At 38.2% G+C, this 16,278-nt stretch overlaps 2 protein-coding genes across 3 annotated transcripts; both read left to right on the forward strand.

Annotated features, from left to right (window-relative positions):
• Positions 1-14: 14 nt before the first annotated feature.
• Positions 15-9,926, forward strand: mgrn1b (mahogunin, ring finger 1b). The gene is made up of 16 exons (XM_062438028.1): positions 15-349; positions 2,290-2,408; positions 2,835-2,923; positions 3,011-3,157; positions 3,845-3,962; positions 4,153-4,219; positions 4,405-4,448; positions 4,543-4,590; positions 5,220-5,288; positions 5,398-5,557; positions 5,647-5,756; positions 6,293-6,507; positions 6,819-6,930; positions 7,017-7,062; positions 7,153-7,257; positions 8,044-9,926. The coding sequence occupies exons 1-16, from the start codon at positions 262-264 to the stop codon at positions 8,154-8,156; spliced, it is 1,650 nt and encodes a 549-aa protein (XP_062294012.1). The 5' UTR covers positions 15-261; the 3' UTR covers positions 8,157-9,926.
• A 1,576-nt stretch (positions 9,927-11,502) lies between these two features.
• Positions 11,503-16,217, forward strand: aanat2 (arylalkylamine N-acetyltransferase 2). Of its 2 annotated transcripts, XM_062438845.1 has the most exons (5): positions 11,503-11,569; positions 12,819-13,099; positions 14,563-14,733; positions 15,107-15,261; positions 15,419-16,217. In XM_062438845.1, exons 3-5 carry the CDS (start codon positions 14,568-14,570, stop codon positions 15,722-15,724), a joined length of 627 nt encoding a protein of 208 aa, XP_062294829.1. In that variant the 5' UTR covers positions 11,503-11,569; positions 12,819-13,099; positions 14,563-14,567; the 3' UTR covers positions 15,725-16,217. The 2 variants fall into 2 exon arrangements, with proteins under 2 accessions (XP_062294829.1, XP_062294830.1); XM_062438846.1 differs by lacking the exons at positions 11,503-11,569; positions 12,819-13,099 and adding an exon at positions 14,360-14,384.
• The last annotated feature ends 61 nt before the right edge of the window (positions 16,218-16,278 follow it).

Raw genomic sequence — 16,278 nt, forward strand, 5'->3', positions numbered from 1 at the left:
GATCGCCTCCCTGCTACGTTAGTTAGCACAGAGCTGACACAACAACAACAGCCCGTCGCGACTTGTTTTTGCTTGTCAACACTCACATCGCAACTACCGACAACTTGAAAGCCTGTAAGATGTTAAATTAACCAGATCGGTATTTGTTGTTGTTGATACTGTCTCTGTTTTTTGGCGTTACTGTCCGCTGGAGGCAGTAAATCGGAGCTGTTAGCTTCCAGTGTGCTAGCTGACGGGGTAGCTAACACCTAGCAGGGGAAGATGGGCTCCATCCTGAGCCGCCGAATCGCTGGTGTTGAGGATATCGATATCCAGGCCAACTCGGCTTATCGATTTCCACCTAAATCTGGTAAGTGATCGGCAGTGGCTGAATTCAGACGGAACACACACTCAGAGGTACCAAAACACACTCGAGCTAGTCGTGTCCTCCTTAAATATGTTGTGATGTCTAGAATAAGCTTGTAAGTAGCTGCTGTTGAGCGCGTATTGAGCAGTAGCTTACTAATGATCATAACATATGAAACAACAACCCTGATTACTTACAACCCTTTTTTATTAATATTAATCAGGGTTAAATGTCATCCAGAGACATGACACCTTATCAACAAATGGTGTCTTGAAAACTGAAGCCTTCAGCACGCATGTTTCTGTGTCTGTGTACCAAGACAAATATCTTCACTATAATTTAGTCTCTAATTACACTTTCGCTTTTGGTTCTTGGGATAATTTCCAAAACACTAAAAAAAACACAGTGTGGAAACGTGTGTCAGTGCGAGAGTAATAAACCAGAATTATTTTAAAAAACCGTAAAAAAAAAGATACTTTATTGTCAGCTGGTCATATAATCACAGTGCACCCAGATGTGAAGGTGGTGATGAAGTCATGTGTAATCTTATTTTCTCATACAATACATACAGTTACAGGAATACACTTAAACACAGCTCTTGTCCAGATGTATAGATTTGGTCATGTTACACCACTTACAGGCAGGGATAATGATCTGGTGGATGATGTTTAACAGTGGCATGTTATTGTCTGCCACAGTTTGTTGTTGTTGTTGTTGTTGCAATATTGTCCTATTACAGATATACCGGTATCAGTGAATATGTTGTCCAAGATGTGCTGATATTTTTTTAGAAGTTTTATAAGCAGCATTTTATGTATATTGATTCTTTTTCTTAATTTAAGTTTAATAGATTTTATGTTCTGTGTTTTTTTTTAAAAATTCATAGCTAATTATAATTATTGTATAAAATAACATTAGTGCTCTGAAACAGTAATCACCACTGGGAAATTTTTTAAGTTTATTGTTAAACTGTAAAATCTCCTGCCCCCATTATATATCTTTGTCACAAGTGTTTGATAACCATATATGAGGGATCACTGCAAAAAAACAAAAGTGTGTTTATGTTTATATTCTGTACATAACATTATCTGCCAATATATCTATCAGAAATGGTATTCTTCCTAATATCTGTATCAAGATCAGCCCCTAAAATCCAGTACTGGTCGGGTCCTAGTTTGTTGTATCAAACACATTTACTCTTAATCTGTTTTACATAGTTACATTATAGAGCAGAGCTGCAACTAATTGTTATTTCCATTATGTTTCATGATTAATCTATTTGTTGTTTGGTCTTTAAACTGTCAGAAAATGATGAAAAATGTTGATTGCCGTTTCCCAAAGCCCAAGATGCAACTTAAATGTTTTGTTTTGTCTTGATCAACAGTCAACCTCAAAGATATTCAGTTTCTATCATATAGGACTGAATGAACCAGTAAATATTCACATTTTAGGAGCTGTAATCTTAGTGTTTGGACCTGTTTCGTTAAAAAATGACTCCAAACAATTATTCTAATTTCGAAATAGTTGGCAATTAATTAGTCAATAAGTTGACAGCTGTTAAACTGAGTAATCGTTGCAGCTCTATCATAGACCTACTACAATAAAATCCCCAAAACTTGAGAGAATATCATGAATATGTAATGTTTCTAGTCTGAAGTTGTTTCAGGGTTTAAGTCTTGCCTCTGAAATGACTCCATTAAACATGAGCCCATCATATTCAGCTAAAAACACTTTTATACATAAAGAGTCATATTCAACTTTAGCCAACAGTCTGTATTGATAAACATTTTGCTTTCTCTCACAAAAGAAAAAAATCAAAAGCACAACATCAAAGTACTTCAAATAATGTAGATTTATTTGACACAAAGGTCATTTTTTAATAATAAAAATCGGCATTGTTACTCTATTCAATACCTGCTTACCTTTTTTTCTCTTGCTCTCAGGAAATTATTTTGCGAGCCACTTCTTCATGGGAGGAGAGAAATTTGACACACCACATCCTGAAGGATACCTTTTTGGAGAAAACATGGACCTCAATTTTCTTGGAAATAGACCGGTGCAGGTGAAAAAACACCTTTTTTGGGGGGGGGGTTTCAACTTAACTTGTACATAATGTTACTTTTTTAAATTTATTTTTTTACATAATGTTACTATTATTTTACTATATTTTTTACTACTATATTTTTTACTACTATTGTTTTTTAAATTGTTTTTGTACTTATCATTTATTGTTCTTTATTCTATTTTATTGACGCTCTTCTATTTTTACTTTCCACCTCACTGCTGCAATAATATAAACTTCCCCATCGTGGGACTAATAATGGAATATCTTATCTTAACTGTTTTAATCACCTAAGAATTCACTACTGTACATTTTCCAGAGCTATTACACATTTCCAGTTATGCAGTGCTACTTCTTTATTAAGATGAATTCAACAATATGAGGAATATAGGATCAAATTATTTGTATTATCTATTATTTCATTAGTTTCCATATGTGACACCTGCACCCCACGAGCCAGTGAAAACCTTGAGGAGTCTGGTCAACATTAGAAAGGATTCTTTGCGTTTGGTCAGGTAAGGATAGTGCGATGAAGTGAACATCAACATGACAGTAAAATTTAAATGTTGTGACCTAATGATTGTCAAACCTCTGGACTGCAGGTATAAAGATGACTCCGACACTCCGGTGGAGGAGGGTGGAAAACCAAAGGTCCAGTATGGTGTGGAGTTCACCTTTGATGCTGACGCGCGGGTGACCATCACCCTCTACTGCCAAGCATTTGAGGAATTCTCCAATGGGATGGCAGTGTAAGAATTTAAGCTGAAGCAGATTAACCTTTAACTTTTTGTAGCACTGGATGAACAGCTATCTAAATATTAAACTGACATAAGCTGAACCTCGTCTACTTTTTAAAATGAATTCAATCTAGTTATTGAAGTGAATTCTTTTAACCATCTAAACCCCATTTATTAGTAATGTCTCAATTCAATAAACACTGTGGACATTCAGAATAAAAGCATTCAGTATTCAACAACATCTTTTTAGTTTAAAACATTGCGCCACATATGTTTAAACTCTATTTTATTGGTACTGAGATGCAAGCCTTAGAGCACAAAGACTGGAATAGATTCGACAGGTCCTTAGCAACCACCTCTCACCATGGATACTGTGGTTAAAATTTAGCAGAAGATGAAAGTAATACTTCATGCTGAAGTCTTGTGTTATGATGAGACTGAACGATGACACATTTTCTAGGAAACTAAAAGATCAGATATTGGGGGCAGTATTTTATATTAAATACATAATTATGGATTTCTGTGTTATTTCATTTGTCTTAATTCTGTCTGGTGACACTAATGAATGTATTAAGTACATAAATATGACAGCTTCAATGGGTAACACTAATAGAAGTCTAAGTGGAAACTTAATGGACCAACGGGCTTATTCACCTGCCAGCACACTGACCATTTTCCACTATGATTTACTGTGTGAAGGTACAGCCCAAAGGATCCAACGATGGTTTCTGAGACTGTGCATTACAAGAGGGGGGTGAGCCAACAGTTCTCCATGCCATCTTTCAAGATAGATTTCAGCGAGTGGAAAGAGGAAGATGTGAGTTTCCACAGCAGTCATTTTCTGCATCTTACATCATAAAAAAAAGTAGTCTCCTTTGGTTACCAAGTACACTTTTACCAGAGGAGTGTCAAAACAATGTTTTACTTATTACACACACTGATACTTGTCCTGAGTTAACAGCAGCGCCTCATTGAATCATAAAATATATGCAATTTTTCCTTTAAAGTTTAACTTTGACCTGGACCGAGGAGTGTTTCCCATGGTGATCCAGGCTGTGGTTGATGAGGGGGACGGTAGGTTACTGGAATTAGACGACAGTCATCATATTTTTTTTTTCTATTGAGACTGATTGTTCAAACAGAAAAAGCATATTTATGAAGTAGCTGTAATACTATAAGTGGTTGTAGGTGAATTGTTGGCTAAGAAACACACTGGGTCGACACTTGTATTAACTATGATGCTGTGTGTTCTTTTAAAGATTGCCTTGGACATGCTCACGTACTTTTGGCGGCCTTTGAAAAAGTATGTATACATCTAAGCAGATCATTTTAATCTGTAAAAAAAAAAAAAGTTTTTGTATGAGCTAAAACATTGTTTATTTGTTTTTACCCCACAGCACGTTGATGGCAGTTTCTCCGTCAAGCCACTGAAGCAGAAACAAATTGTAGGTTTTTATTATTATCTCAGACAATGGATTGATTTAATCAATTTTTTTATGCTTTAATCACACAGGTCTAACAACACTGTAGATGGTACAGTATGTTTTAATGCAGTGCTGGATAGCTGTGGATTTGATGTTTAAGACTGAGCATCACAAAGGTCTTGATGTACTGTAGTGGACATTCAGGAAACATTGCAGGCAGATTGCATATCCAAATGAAACATAACTATCGTCAGTACTGAAGCTGCATTCTGCGTTGACCCTGATATGCATCAACAGCTTTTGAAAAAAGATATTTGCCACAAAAATCTGTGTCGAGACCCTCGGGAGTCTGGCAGTAACGCTGAGTAGAAACAGACAACAGGGAGCTCAACAGAGACCTTCTGATGTTTTGTGTTTTAATCTCTCTTTGATTATGAAACATAGTGATTTTATCAAGTGAATGTTTTAACACATGGTTTAAATTTAAGACTCAGTGAAAAGCTTGTATTACTTTTTGTGTATATCTTAAATAAGATATCTAAATAAGACAACGGAGATCAAATTATATTGATTTTGATTTCTAACATCCTTGGACTTGGTTTCTGTAACATGAACTCCAAACTTAATTTTCTGTCCTCGTGTTGTTCCAGGTGGACCGTGTGAGCTACCTCTTACAGGAGATCTACGGGATTGAGAACAAGAACAACCAAGAAACCAAGGTATCAGTGGAAACATTACCTTTATATACAAATTATGATGCTGTAAATGCTCTGCCATTATTACATTTGTGTGGTAGATGATTTAATGTTTTCTTTTTTTTCCCCCCAGCCATCAGATGATGAGAACAGTGATAACAGCAACGAGTGTGTTGTCTGTTTGTCGGACCTGCGAGACACACTCATCCTACCCTGCAGACATCTGTGTCTCTGCAACTCCTGCGCCGACACCTTGCGTTACCAGGCCAACAACTGCCCAATCTGCAGGCTGCGTAAGTAGTGGTAGACAGTTCTTTAATGATGGCATTTGAAAAGCAAAGTTTTGAAGTTTAATACAATATAATTAATGTTTTTCACTCAGCCTTCAGAGCCTTGCTGCAGATCAGAGCCGTGAGAAAAAAGCCTGGAGCTCTTTCTCCTGTGTCCTTCAGTCCTGTTCTGGCTCAGACTATGGACCATGATGAGCACTCAGTAAGTTTCATGCACATTCTGTATATATTTATATAATTTTGAGCAATTCTCCAAGCAAACAATGCTAAAAATACCTGGTTTCTTTAGTCATCTATGATAATAAATTGAATATCTTGGGTTATGGACTGTTATTTTGGACAAAACAAGATTTAAAGTTGCATCTTCGGCTTTTGGAAACAGTGGTTGATATTTTTCACCATTTTCTGACATTTTATAGACTAAGCAACTACCATTTATTAATAATGAAAATAATTGATAGTTGCAGCCCTAATCTATATCACATCTGCTATATCTGCTGCACATTTTTGTTAAATTTAAGATGTGTGAACAAGTTTGTAGCAGACCGTACATGTTTTGCAGTCTTCATATGTACTGTGTAATCCAGCTAACTGGCCTAGTTTTAAGGGAACACATCAGACACCTAAACTGGCTACGGCCTGTCACTACTGAAATTCTTTAATCTTCTTCATGGTGCTACAAAGATGCATCCTTTTGGAGAGTGTTTGTCACAGTCCTCCCTGTACATCTTTTCGCAGAGCACAGACTCGGTTCCTCCCGGCTTTGAACCCATCTCACTGTTAGAGGCTCTGAACGGCATGCGGTCAGTGTCTCCTTCCATCCCCTCCGCCCCGTTGTACGATGAAATCAACTTTTCAGGCGGCATCGGAGGCGACAGCAGACAGCTGAGCTCCCCGGAGCATTTAAGTGACAGCAGTCTGCAGAAAGGCAAAGTCAGCAAGTCACCTGACAGGTAATCTCACAGTGTGTTTGTTTACATGCATATAAACACATTAATGCAAGTAAGCAGGTTAGAATCGGGCATTTAATCACATGTTTTCATGCTAGGATAGTCTTCCATTGGAGCTGAGAGCCAGGATACCTAGTCGTTGTTTGTTTTAGGTTAACTAATGGTTACAGCATTAGAAAGTCATTGTCATTCCTTTGGAGAAGCAGCAGTGTTATTAGCATGTAATTAGGGTCAAATTATGTCTATTTAGATAACTGTGATTGACTGAATTATGTGTTCTGCTATGTAATTTGTTTTCTTGTCCCGCTTTCCAGCACCCTTAGGTCTCCATCCTCTCCCATCCAGGAGGAGGATGAGGAGAAGCTGTCAGAGATGTCGGATGCTCAGCCGCACACAATGCTGTCCAGCAGCCCCGCTCCCACCGACGTAAGCCGCCACTTCACCACTTGACATTTAAAGTTTTCATAATGCAAAGAAAAGCTTTAACGAGATGTTCCCCTTTCTGCTTCCAGGCTACAGCAGCCGAGGACGTGGCAGAGTCTCTGCCTCCAGACGATGGTGAGTTCTCTCACTTTGCGCTCAGCGACAGTCGATAATGTGTTTGAGTGAGATTAGTGACGCTGATGTTCTACTTTCTGATTTCTCCAGAGGACAGGATGCATACTGGTGGAGACATCTTACAGGACTGCAGCAGTGAGCACAGCAGCTTGACCAAAACAGAGAGCGACCCGCCGGGTGACCTTTCTCTGCCAGGTGAGAAATCCTCTGTCGGGAACAAAGAAGAAATATCAGACTGTGAAGAAAAGTCATAAAGCTTTTCTAAACAGGGAATGAATGACAGAAAAAGAAAGTTCATGCACTGAGCACTAAGTTAAATATAGATCTGTGCTTTCTGATGATAGTTACTCACCTGCATGTCATGTTAACTCCCAAGAGTAAATACATGCAGTCAGGATCACAACCAAATCACTTGACCACAATGTTACTTAAACTCTTAAAATTGGCACCATTGTCTCTTGTTACCTTTTTACTCTTTTCTACATGTTAAATCTCTATTCTGCTACTCTAAAATCTCTCTCCTCTTAAATTCAAGACTCAATGGAGGCTGTGATTCCCTGTGCTTTCCATGTAACCTGTGTGCTCTTATGCTTCTCTCTGTTTCCTAACATTCCTCTTCTGCTCCCTGTCCCGTCCTGTCCCTGCGTACCGCCTCACTTTGGGCAGCTCTAGGTCCCGATTCCTGCTCTATTGGTATGGAGGAATAACTGTGGTATGTAGGCTTTCCTGTCTGCTCTGCTTCTGTACGTATTAGCTATTACTGCTCTCACTGAATCCTGTTCTCCATAAATACATCCACTGCCATCTATTACAGCTAGCGTAAGAAACAATCCAGCAAGTATTATTCAGTGAATTTGCCGCGATAAGTTTTTAATGCCGTCGAAGAAAATCTGTATTTACAATGAGCACGTCTCCGTGGAAGCCTGACTGCAAACTTCTCTTTAGGCCTTATTGCTTATTTGTTGCTTCTCTCATCTTCAGGTTCATCAGAGTCAACGGAAAGCCTGAAAAGTCAGAGCACAAACTGCTCCAGCCAACCTCTCCTTTGTCCCACGAGCAGCCTTCACATAGAAGATGAACACCTCAACCCTTGACTCTGGTCCAGCCTCTCATCCGTCAGAACAGATTTATGCTTTACTAAAAAAAAAATAAAAAAAAATAAAAAATCATCCGGCCCCTGCGCTCTCCCCACTTTCTACCTTCCAGCCCCAGTCTTCTACTCCTGTGATCAGAGCCGCCGATGGCCCTGAAAGGAAGTTCACGAGGACAAGGGGAGGTTTCTGTTTATTTCATCAACGTCTTTGACATTAGAAAAGAAATTTGACGACTGCAAAGATGGTTTCGGTACCTTACTTTATGAATGATGTTTTCACACGCACAAAAAAAAGTGTTTGTCGGCTCTGAAAACATTTCATTAACTGTCAAATGGTGACGTCATTTGTGTGTCTTGGCCAGATGTGTGGTCTAGTAATGTGGATTCCAGAGATATTTCACAACCTGTCATGGTTGAGCTTTTAAAAGCACACGTACTTTGAATTAACTCTATATTGACAGAATTCAGAATACTTTATAAATACGGTTTGTGTTTAAATATTGTATTACAGTGAAATACATTAATGACATGACATAATTTTTTTGCCCAATCAGGTTAATATGGGTTATAAGCAGCAATTTATATTACTGATGTATCTGTGTGTCCATTTGAAGTGATTTTTTTTTCACTCTGACCAAATCATTTACAATCCATTCCTTTTAACTTTACAATGAGATTACTTTAAGTCATCTGCAATCTTAAACATCTACATGTCTGACTGTATTTTTTTCTTGTCTTATCTGTCGTTTTTTTATTTGAAACGATGTGATATCTATGTATCATAACTGTACTAGAATCCTGTGTAGTTACTTCCAAAATGGTATACTTGCATATTATATATATATTATATAAAAAAAAAAAAGTAATTCAGTTAACACGCACATTATGTAAGACTTTGATAATCGATAAGAGCTACAGATTCACATCCTAACAGCTGAACTCAAAGATAGCTAAAGCCTGCAACAAGCATAGATGCTCCGGCTACATGTATGCTGACTCCGTATGGCACAGTGAGTGTGCTTGTCGTAGATGTGGCAGATCTCTGTACAGTCTTTGTGCTTAAGTGATGTGGCTACATAAAAAGGGGGTCAGGTGTTTGTCTGGCTGCATTGCCTTACTTACTTACCGTGTTCCTGTATGTGTAGTGCCATGCATATAGATCTATGTGCCTTCAATTAATGTGGCTGCCTGCTTGTTGCATTGGACATTAGTGTTCTTATAAATGCTACAATATACGACAGTTTCCAGCCCGTAGACAGGATTTTTGATGCTGATGTACAGAGCCTTTTTTTCTATTGCACACTTCATGCTACTCTAAAAGAAACTGTATCTTGTTATTGTTACTGAGCAATAATAAATTGAGTTGTTCATTTACTGTGTCATAGCCATAAATCAATTATGCATTCAATCTTAGTATTTAGGTTAAAGTGAACTCTATTGATATATGTTTCATTGGAAAGAACAAAAACAATGCAATAGATGCAACATTTTAATTATCGGGCTAGCATTTTGCATGTGAATTTGTAGAGGCTTAAACCTGTCACTGCTCTTAAGTAACGTGGTTATTTTGTCTTTTCCCCCTCTCCCTCCTCTTCTGTGCCATTTCAACTTGACACTGTGCCTTCCTGTTCCTGTTCTTTCTGACCACTATTGACCTGGTATCCAGGATAACTCCACAGTAGGTGGTTTGTGGCTCTCTGTAAAATCAATACCTGTCTCTCCTCGTGTGTATAGCAGCATGTGTATAACAATAAAGAACAAACACTCAGTACTTCAAATAGCACTTGTTTTATGTTCCATCTCAGTTTTTAATTTATTTTTCTTTACATTTACAATACCCATTACTATGCCATGATATCTGGTGAAATGCTTGAATTTTATTGCTCTCTATAAAATGAGTACTTTAGATAATATTGATTTTACTATAATCAGAGTAATAGGGTGGTCTATTTTATGTGCTGGGTGTGCTCTGCGATAAATGTTAATAAATTAGCCTTTGAGCTAAGAGGGAAGGTTTACAAGTTAATGGTAATGAAAGCTGTAAATTTTAATTACACTGTGCATGTAAAGCTCAACGAGGGACAAGAGATGAATATTAGCAATCCTATGTGTATTTTATAGTATAGTGTACAAATCTGTAGTGTATTGTGCTTTTATGGTAATGAAATGTGTACATTTTAATTACACCGTTCATGGAAAGCCCAACTAGGGACGCGTTGGAAATTAGTAATGGCTTTAAACTCTGCAGTGCATCAGTTTCACGCTCTGTACTATGACAAATTGCATCATCCCTATCAAATAAAGATAACAATGTAAAATGTGTGATGAAGGAGCACAGTGTAAGAAATACTGGGTATTGAAAGAATGCAAAATTATATCCTGTTTATGACTCCGTACAGTACAGTTCAGACCACACAAAAATCCTTGTGACTGGCTTATAAAGATCATTTTTTCAAATAGCTTTCATTTACAGACTGAGCTTCCTTAAAGCAGAGCATCACATCAGTGTTCTCTCATCAAGTGTGAGTGTGTGTCCTCACAGGAAAGATCTGTTTTGTCTGGTTGATATCGGAGGTTAATGTTCTTTGATGACATAGATTTTCCTTCTTTACTAGACGTATTCATAATTACAAATTCAAGACAAATGAATCAACAAAATCCAAAAATGTAACATACTGTACAGTCTCTGGTTCCTCGCCTGCCTTATATTGGGATTAACACTGCTCTCTACTGGACAAACAGGCAACAGAAGTATCCAGTGGATTTTGGTTAGCTGTTGGTTTGACATTACCGTTCTTTACAATACAATATTCAAATTAATATTTTATTCTCAAAACAATGTGTGAAATCTTTAAATCTTTGCTTCTTTTTCCCACAGCAGTATAGCCTAGGCATTTCTTGTTGTCTTCATACAGTAGTCAAATGTAAAAGTACAAATATCTTTAAATGATACAGTGACGCATTGAATTAAGAGTATGTGGTCACAGTAAATTACAGCTTTTCAAGATATGCTCATTCTTTAAATCCTCACATGAAAACTAATCCGTGCATCTGAGGAAGGACAAATGAAGTGTAATCCATGTGGTGATTGCTCTTAGTCTTTTGAGGGATGAGTGTTTCAGAAAATGTGCTTCAGCAGTTAAAAAAAAAAAAACTTGGACCATGAACTGCTGTAAAAACATGAAGTCAGCTTCTTAGTTAATGGTCTACCGGAAAGCCTGTGGACCTCTTCGGGTTTACACTGCAGGATATTAGTCACAAGGTTTCTGATCCATTTACAAGAGGAAATTGTCTTTGTTCTTCGCTGTCTTATAAAGTGACATTTACAGCTTGATTTTTTGTTTACAGGACAACCTGCTATTTCTGTGGCTTCATTTGGGAGCAGTGCTGCTAAGTAAATCAGCTCTGATACAAGTAGGCTGACGGATAAAACTTGACTGACTCAGAGCCAAGTGGATCACACACACACACGCACACATACCAATGTGGTTACACACCCTATCAGGTTTTATTGTTTATTTTTTGGGATGGATAAACAACATGACATATTTAGCAGACTGATGCCACATACTAGAGCATTTTATAGCCTCAGCTAATTTGCTATCTTTGTCTCCAGACAGGCATTTATTAATCAGAATTCCTGTTAAATCCTCATCGAATCCTAATCGAGATCATTACAGCTTCTACTGTCAGCCACAAGCTGTTCTAATAATGAAAAAAGGTTGGACACATTACCATTACCCTTTCTATCACCAAATACAGTGTCAGGTCTTTTAAAGCAGGAACGGGCATTAAACAACAACTAAATCTGAGTCGATATTGATGTTTTATGCTGCTTTTAAAGAGTTTTTTTCCCCCCTAAAGATTGTTAAACAGATGTGATGAGAAAGATACAAAGTGCTGGTTTTCCATCTTCAAGTCAAACACATGGAAATATATTTGTGAATATACCTGTAATATGGTCAGAAAATGATGAATTGACCTTTAAAACTGGGACACAACTGCATACTATTGTGGTATTTTTCTAATGATTACAATAGATAATGTGTCATTTATAAGAATTGACACCTAAGGTACAAGTCTTTTATATTGTATTGTACTATATTGTAATGAGTCAAATCTTGAAACAAGCACAGGCATGCTGTAGTTTACTGTTCACTACAAGTGCAGGTGTAGCACACATACACAACGTCTAGCTGTTGAGTGACTAATATCAGGCTGAATTGTTCTCGCTATGAAGCACTCCAGTTCCTGTCAGGTGTTTCATTTTTCCAACACATTTATCTGTAATAATAGTTAACAGTTGCTCTTTGCTCTGCTGGACCAACAGGTGTTAGACAGTGTAGAGTTTAATGAGGGTTCAGTTACTCTGTGGCCTCCGGGTTGCCTGTAAAAACATAATACACTGTGGAAATGTGTCTGTAACGTGCCATAAATGAGGTTAGGCTGTGTGACACTTTCAGCTTCAGCAACTTACAGAGAGGGTCAGTGGGTGAAAATGAAGTCAAGAGTTTAATCATCCTTCTAACATGATGCATTCACAGTGTCAAGAGCCAAATCTAACCTTTATTCCACCATCATTTTGTTCAAATATAGTTTTTTATTAATGGGCCTGTCTGTTTTAATGATTCTCTAAACTCTGAATATCAATCTTGTTATTCAGGTTGTCAATAAGAGGCTGTTTTGAAAGGCCATGAGGAATTATTTCATGGACTGCACCCTTCCCATTTCAAGCCGGGCAGATTGAGGGAGAGGCAGGTCACAAAAGGTCATTTCATCTCTGGACAGCCATGTTCGTGCTCGCCTGCAACATCTGATGATCTCACAGGCGGATATGTTCTCGAGTTTGCGATTGGCCAGCTGTCCAGATGATGTGGCCGGCGGCTTGAAATAAAGGAGATTTCCCATTCATCATTGAAGTGAAGACCAAAAGGAAGCAGTAGGGTAAAACAATAATCCTTAAAACAATTCTATTTTGGTTTGATCTCTTGAGGCTACATTAAACAATATTAGGGCTAAGCCTCAAGCCAGGTGGTTGTGGTGTGAAGCCTGTTTGGGTACAGAGAAATAAATAAACTAAAACCATGTCATAAACAGGTCTAATAAAGATAAGTATTTGCAGATTGTTGATCGGAAAAAGTTTCTATTTAGAGTCACACAATGGTAACATAGAGTATAACACCTGAGATATGCAGTTACCTTTCTGACTAAAAGGATTCTCCCAGGAAATAAATGTTGAAATGTTTGGATAATATAATTTGTTGAACTATTACATGTCCGCACAACCTTAATAAAGAGACAGGGTCATATTATTTATTGGATGAGAGTTTATTATATAGAGAATTGGGATTATTTTTCTATAATAAACTAAATCTCTTGAGACTTAACTCAGACGGCTTTTTGAAATTCTACCAGACTGAGACAGTCAAACAAGTCTGTGTAAACAGGTTTACCTGAGGCCAGTCAAACCAAGTGCTCTCTCATTTAATTAGTCTGTGCTAAACCTCTTTGAGGTCTGAAATCATCCCAACAGCAATCCACACAAATCTCCCCTCTACCCCACTACAGTTAAATTAGCCCCACATGCCCTTGATCTCCCAAAACAGGCTTAACACAGCGTCCACTCATCCCCACCCTGAAAAAAGCATACCTGAATGTACAGTGCATGTGCCGATATACATGTGCCAGATAAATACTAATCCCAGTGCATCAATACATATCAGCAACAGAGTTTGTGCCTGTTTAAAGTGCACAATGATATAATTATTCTCGCTGAATTATTGTTATCCTATCCATAAATCATCACAGAAAGACACACATCATACAGTGATTAACTTAAAGGAAAAACTGGTAAAGAATTTCTTAGCGTAAGTGTGGAAAATGCTGTGATTATTGTGAACACTCTCAACAAAGGTTAATCAAAATTTTGGTCAAATTTTAATATAAAGAAAAGCTGTGCAAACTAATATGTTGCCTGCCTCTGACATTCTGTTGTTATTTTTTTGGTTTTGTTTTGTTTTGTGGTTTTTTATTACAATCGAAATGAAAACCGCATAGGAAATTCACCAAGAAGAATGTCATTTGACAGTCAGGGGATTTAAGGAATTTGGAGACACGTGCACAGACAGATATCCTACTTGGAGACCACTTCACAGTGTGAGACCAGACAGAAAACATAGGAGGAGGAGAGACCAAGAGAGGCACAGTGGTCAGCATCAAGCCTAGTTAAGTGAGTTATATTACAGTCGAAGCTTTGGACCAAACAGAGAGTAAGGGAACTTTTCCCGGCAGACTTTAACCACACATATAGCATCAGTACAAAATATATTTTGTAAATATCTGGAGGAGAAGAAGACAGATTAGGAAAAGAGCCCCGAGAAATCATCTGAACCCCGTCTTGTATTCAGGCATCATGACACAGCAGGTCAGTGGCTCACCATTCCTCAAGCCCTTCTTCCTGAGGATGCCGGTCAGAGTGGTCAGACCTCTGCGGCAGAGACGACACACACTCCCCGCCAGCGAGTTCAGGAACCTCACGCCACAGGATGCCATCAGTGTGTTTGAGATTGAGAGAGAGGGTAAGTTCACTTTTTGCTGTTCAGTTACAGAATATTTCTTTAAAAAGATGGATTTAAATTCTTGAACTATGATATATGTGTTTTAACGATGTTACGTCTGAAAGTAGCAACTTCACTGACTCTGTGTGTTTGAACATTTTTTTAAAAAATGCTATTTTTATGCTTTAAATAGGGAAATAATATTATATCTCAAATACTACACTGTACTCACATCGTTTTAATGTTCAGTATCATCTAACGTTTTAACATGATAAAAAAAAACTCTTCGGTGAATTAAATGGAAAGAAAACTAACACAACCTGAAGACTTTCCCTTATTTTCATCATCAGTCTCATTGATTGACCCCAGCTGTCCCTTCTTTTCTCCTCTCCAGCATTTGTCTCTGTGTCTGGAGAGTGTCCACTTACCCTGGATGAGGTGCTTAACTTCCTGAGTCAGTGCCCTGAGTTGTCGTTGGGTTGGTTTGAGGAGGGACAGCTGGTAGCTTTCATCATCGGCTCTGGCTGGGACAAAGAGAGGCTTTCACAGGTTAGGAATCTGTAAAGATCACATTTATTGACTTAACCCTGCTATCTCTACCCAAATGACTGATTTTGACAAAACAGATTCTGATGCATGTGAATTTTGACTCATTTTCATTTTGTTTTGACATAATGAATACTTCTTTTATAAATTCCCCCTCCAGGAAGCAATGACTCAGCATGTCCCAGCCACCCCCACAGTGCACATCCATGTGCTGTCAGTGCACCGCCACTGTCGCCAGCAGGGCAAAGGCTCTATCCTTTTGTGGCGGTACCTGCAGTACCTGCGCTGTGTTCCAGGCCTCCGCAGAGCTCTGCTGATTTGTGAGGACTTCCTGGTGCCCTTCTACCTCAAGGCCGGCTTCAAGCAGAAAGGGCCATCAGCCATCTCTGTATCCAACATGCAGTTCCAAGAGATGGAGTATACGCTCGGCGGGCAGGCGTATGCACGACGAAACAGCGGCTGCTAGTCAATCAACCACCTACCCCACCTCTTATTCCACTTACTCACCTCTCACATGGACTCAGGGCTGAAAAGATGTAAGACGGATGGACAGGTAGAGGCGCAGGGCCAGTATGCACCAGCAGACTGGCTATATCAGGCAGTATCACTTCACCAACTGAACAAGGAGTAAGGACAGAGGGGGCCGACAGTGGATTCACTTCTTCATGCAAAATAAATGAATGAGTGACTTTGCAGTTGATAATTTGGCTTATCAGACAAATCATATTCCTTCTGTTACAAGTAGCATCTTGGCTTTAAGAGCTTAATGTTGTTGTTTTTTTTTCATGTATTTATTGTTTGTATTGTAATGGAGGTAATTAATAGAAAATATCTTCCAAATCCATTAAATCTTGAGTTGTGATGTAAATACCATTCTATTTTTGTAAACCATATCAATGAAAAGATGTGATGAATTAATAGTGTCATTACTGTAAGACAAAGTCACCTAAGGACCTATGTACAAATAATACAGTTGGTAACATTGTCCAATAAAAATCTGTAGCAGGAGTAATCTGCTTC

Source organism: Scomber scombrus, chromosome 18 (genome assembly GCF_963691925.1).
Source record: "Scomber scombrus chromosome 18, fScoSco1.1, whole genome shotgun sequence".
Classification (NCBI taxonomy): domain Eukaryota; kingdom Metazoa; phylum Chordata; class Actinopteri; order Scombriformes; family Scombridae; genus Scomber; species Scomber scombrus.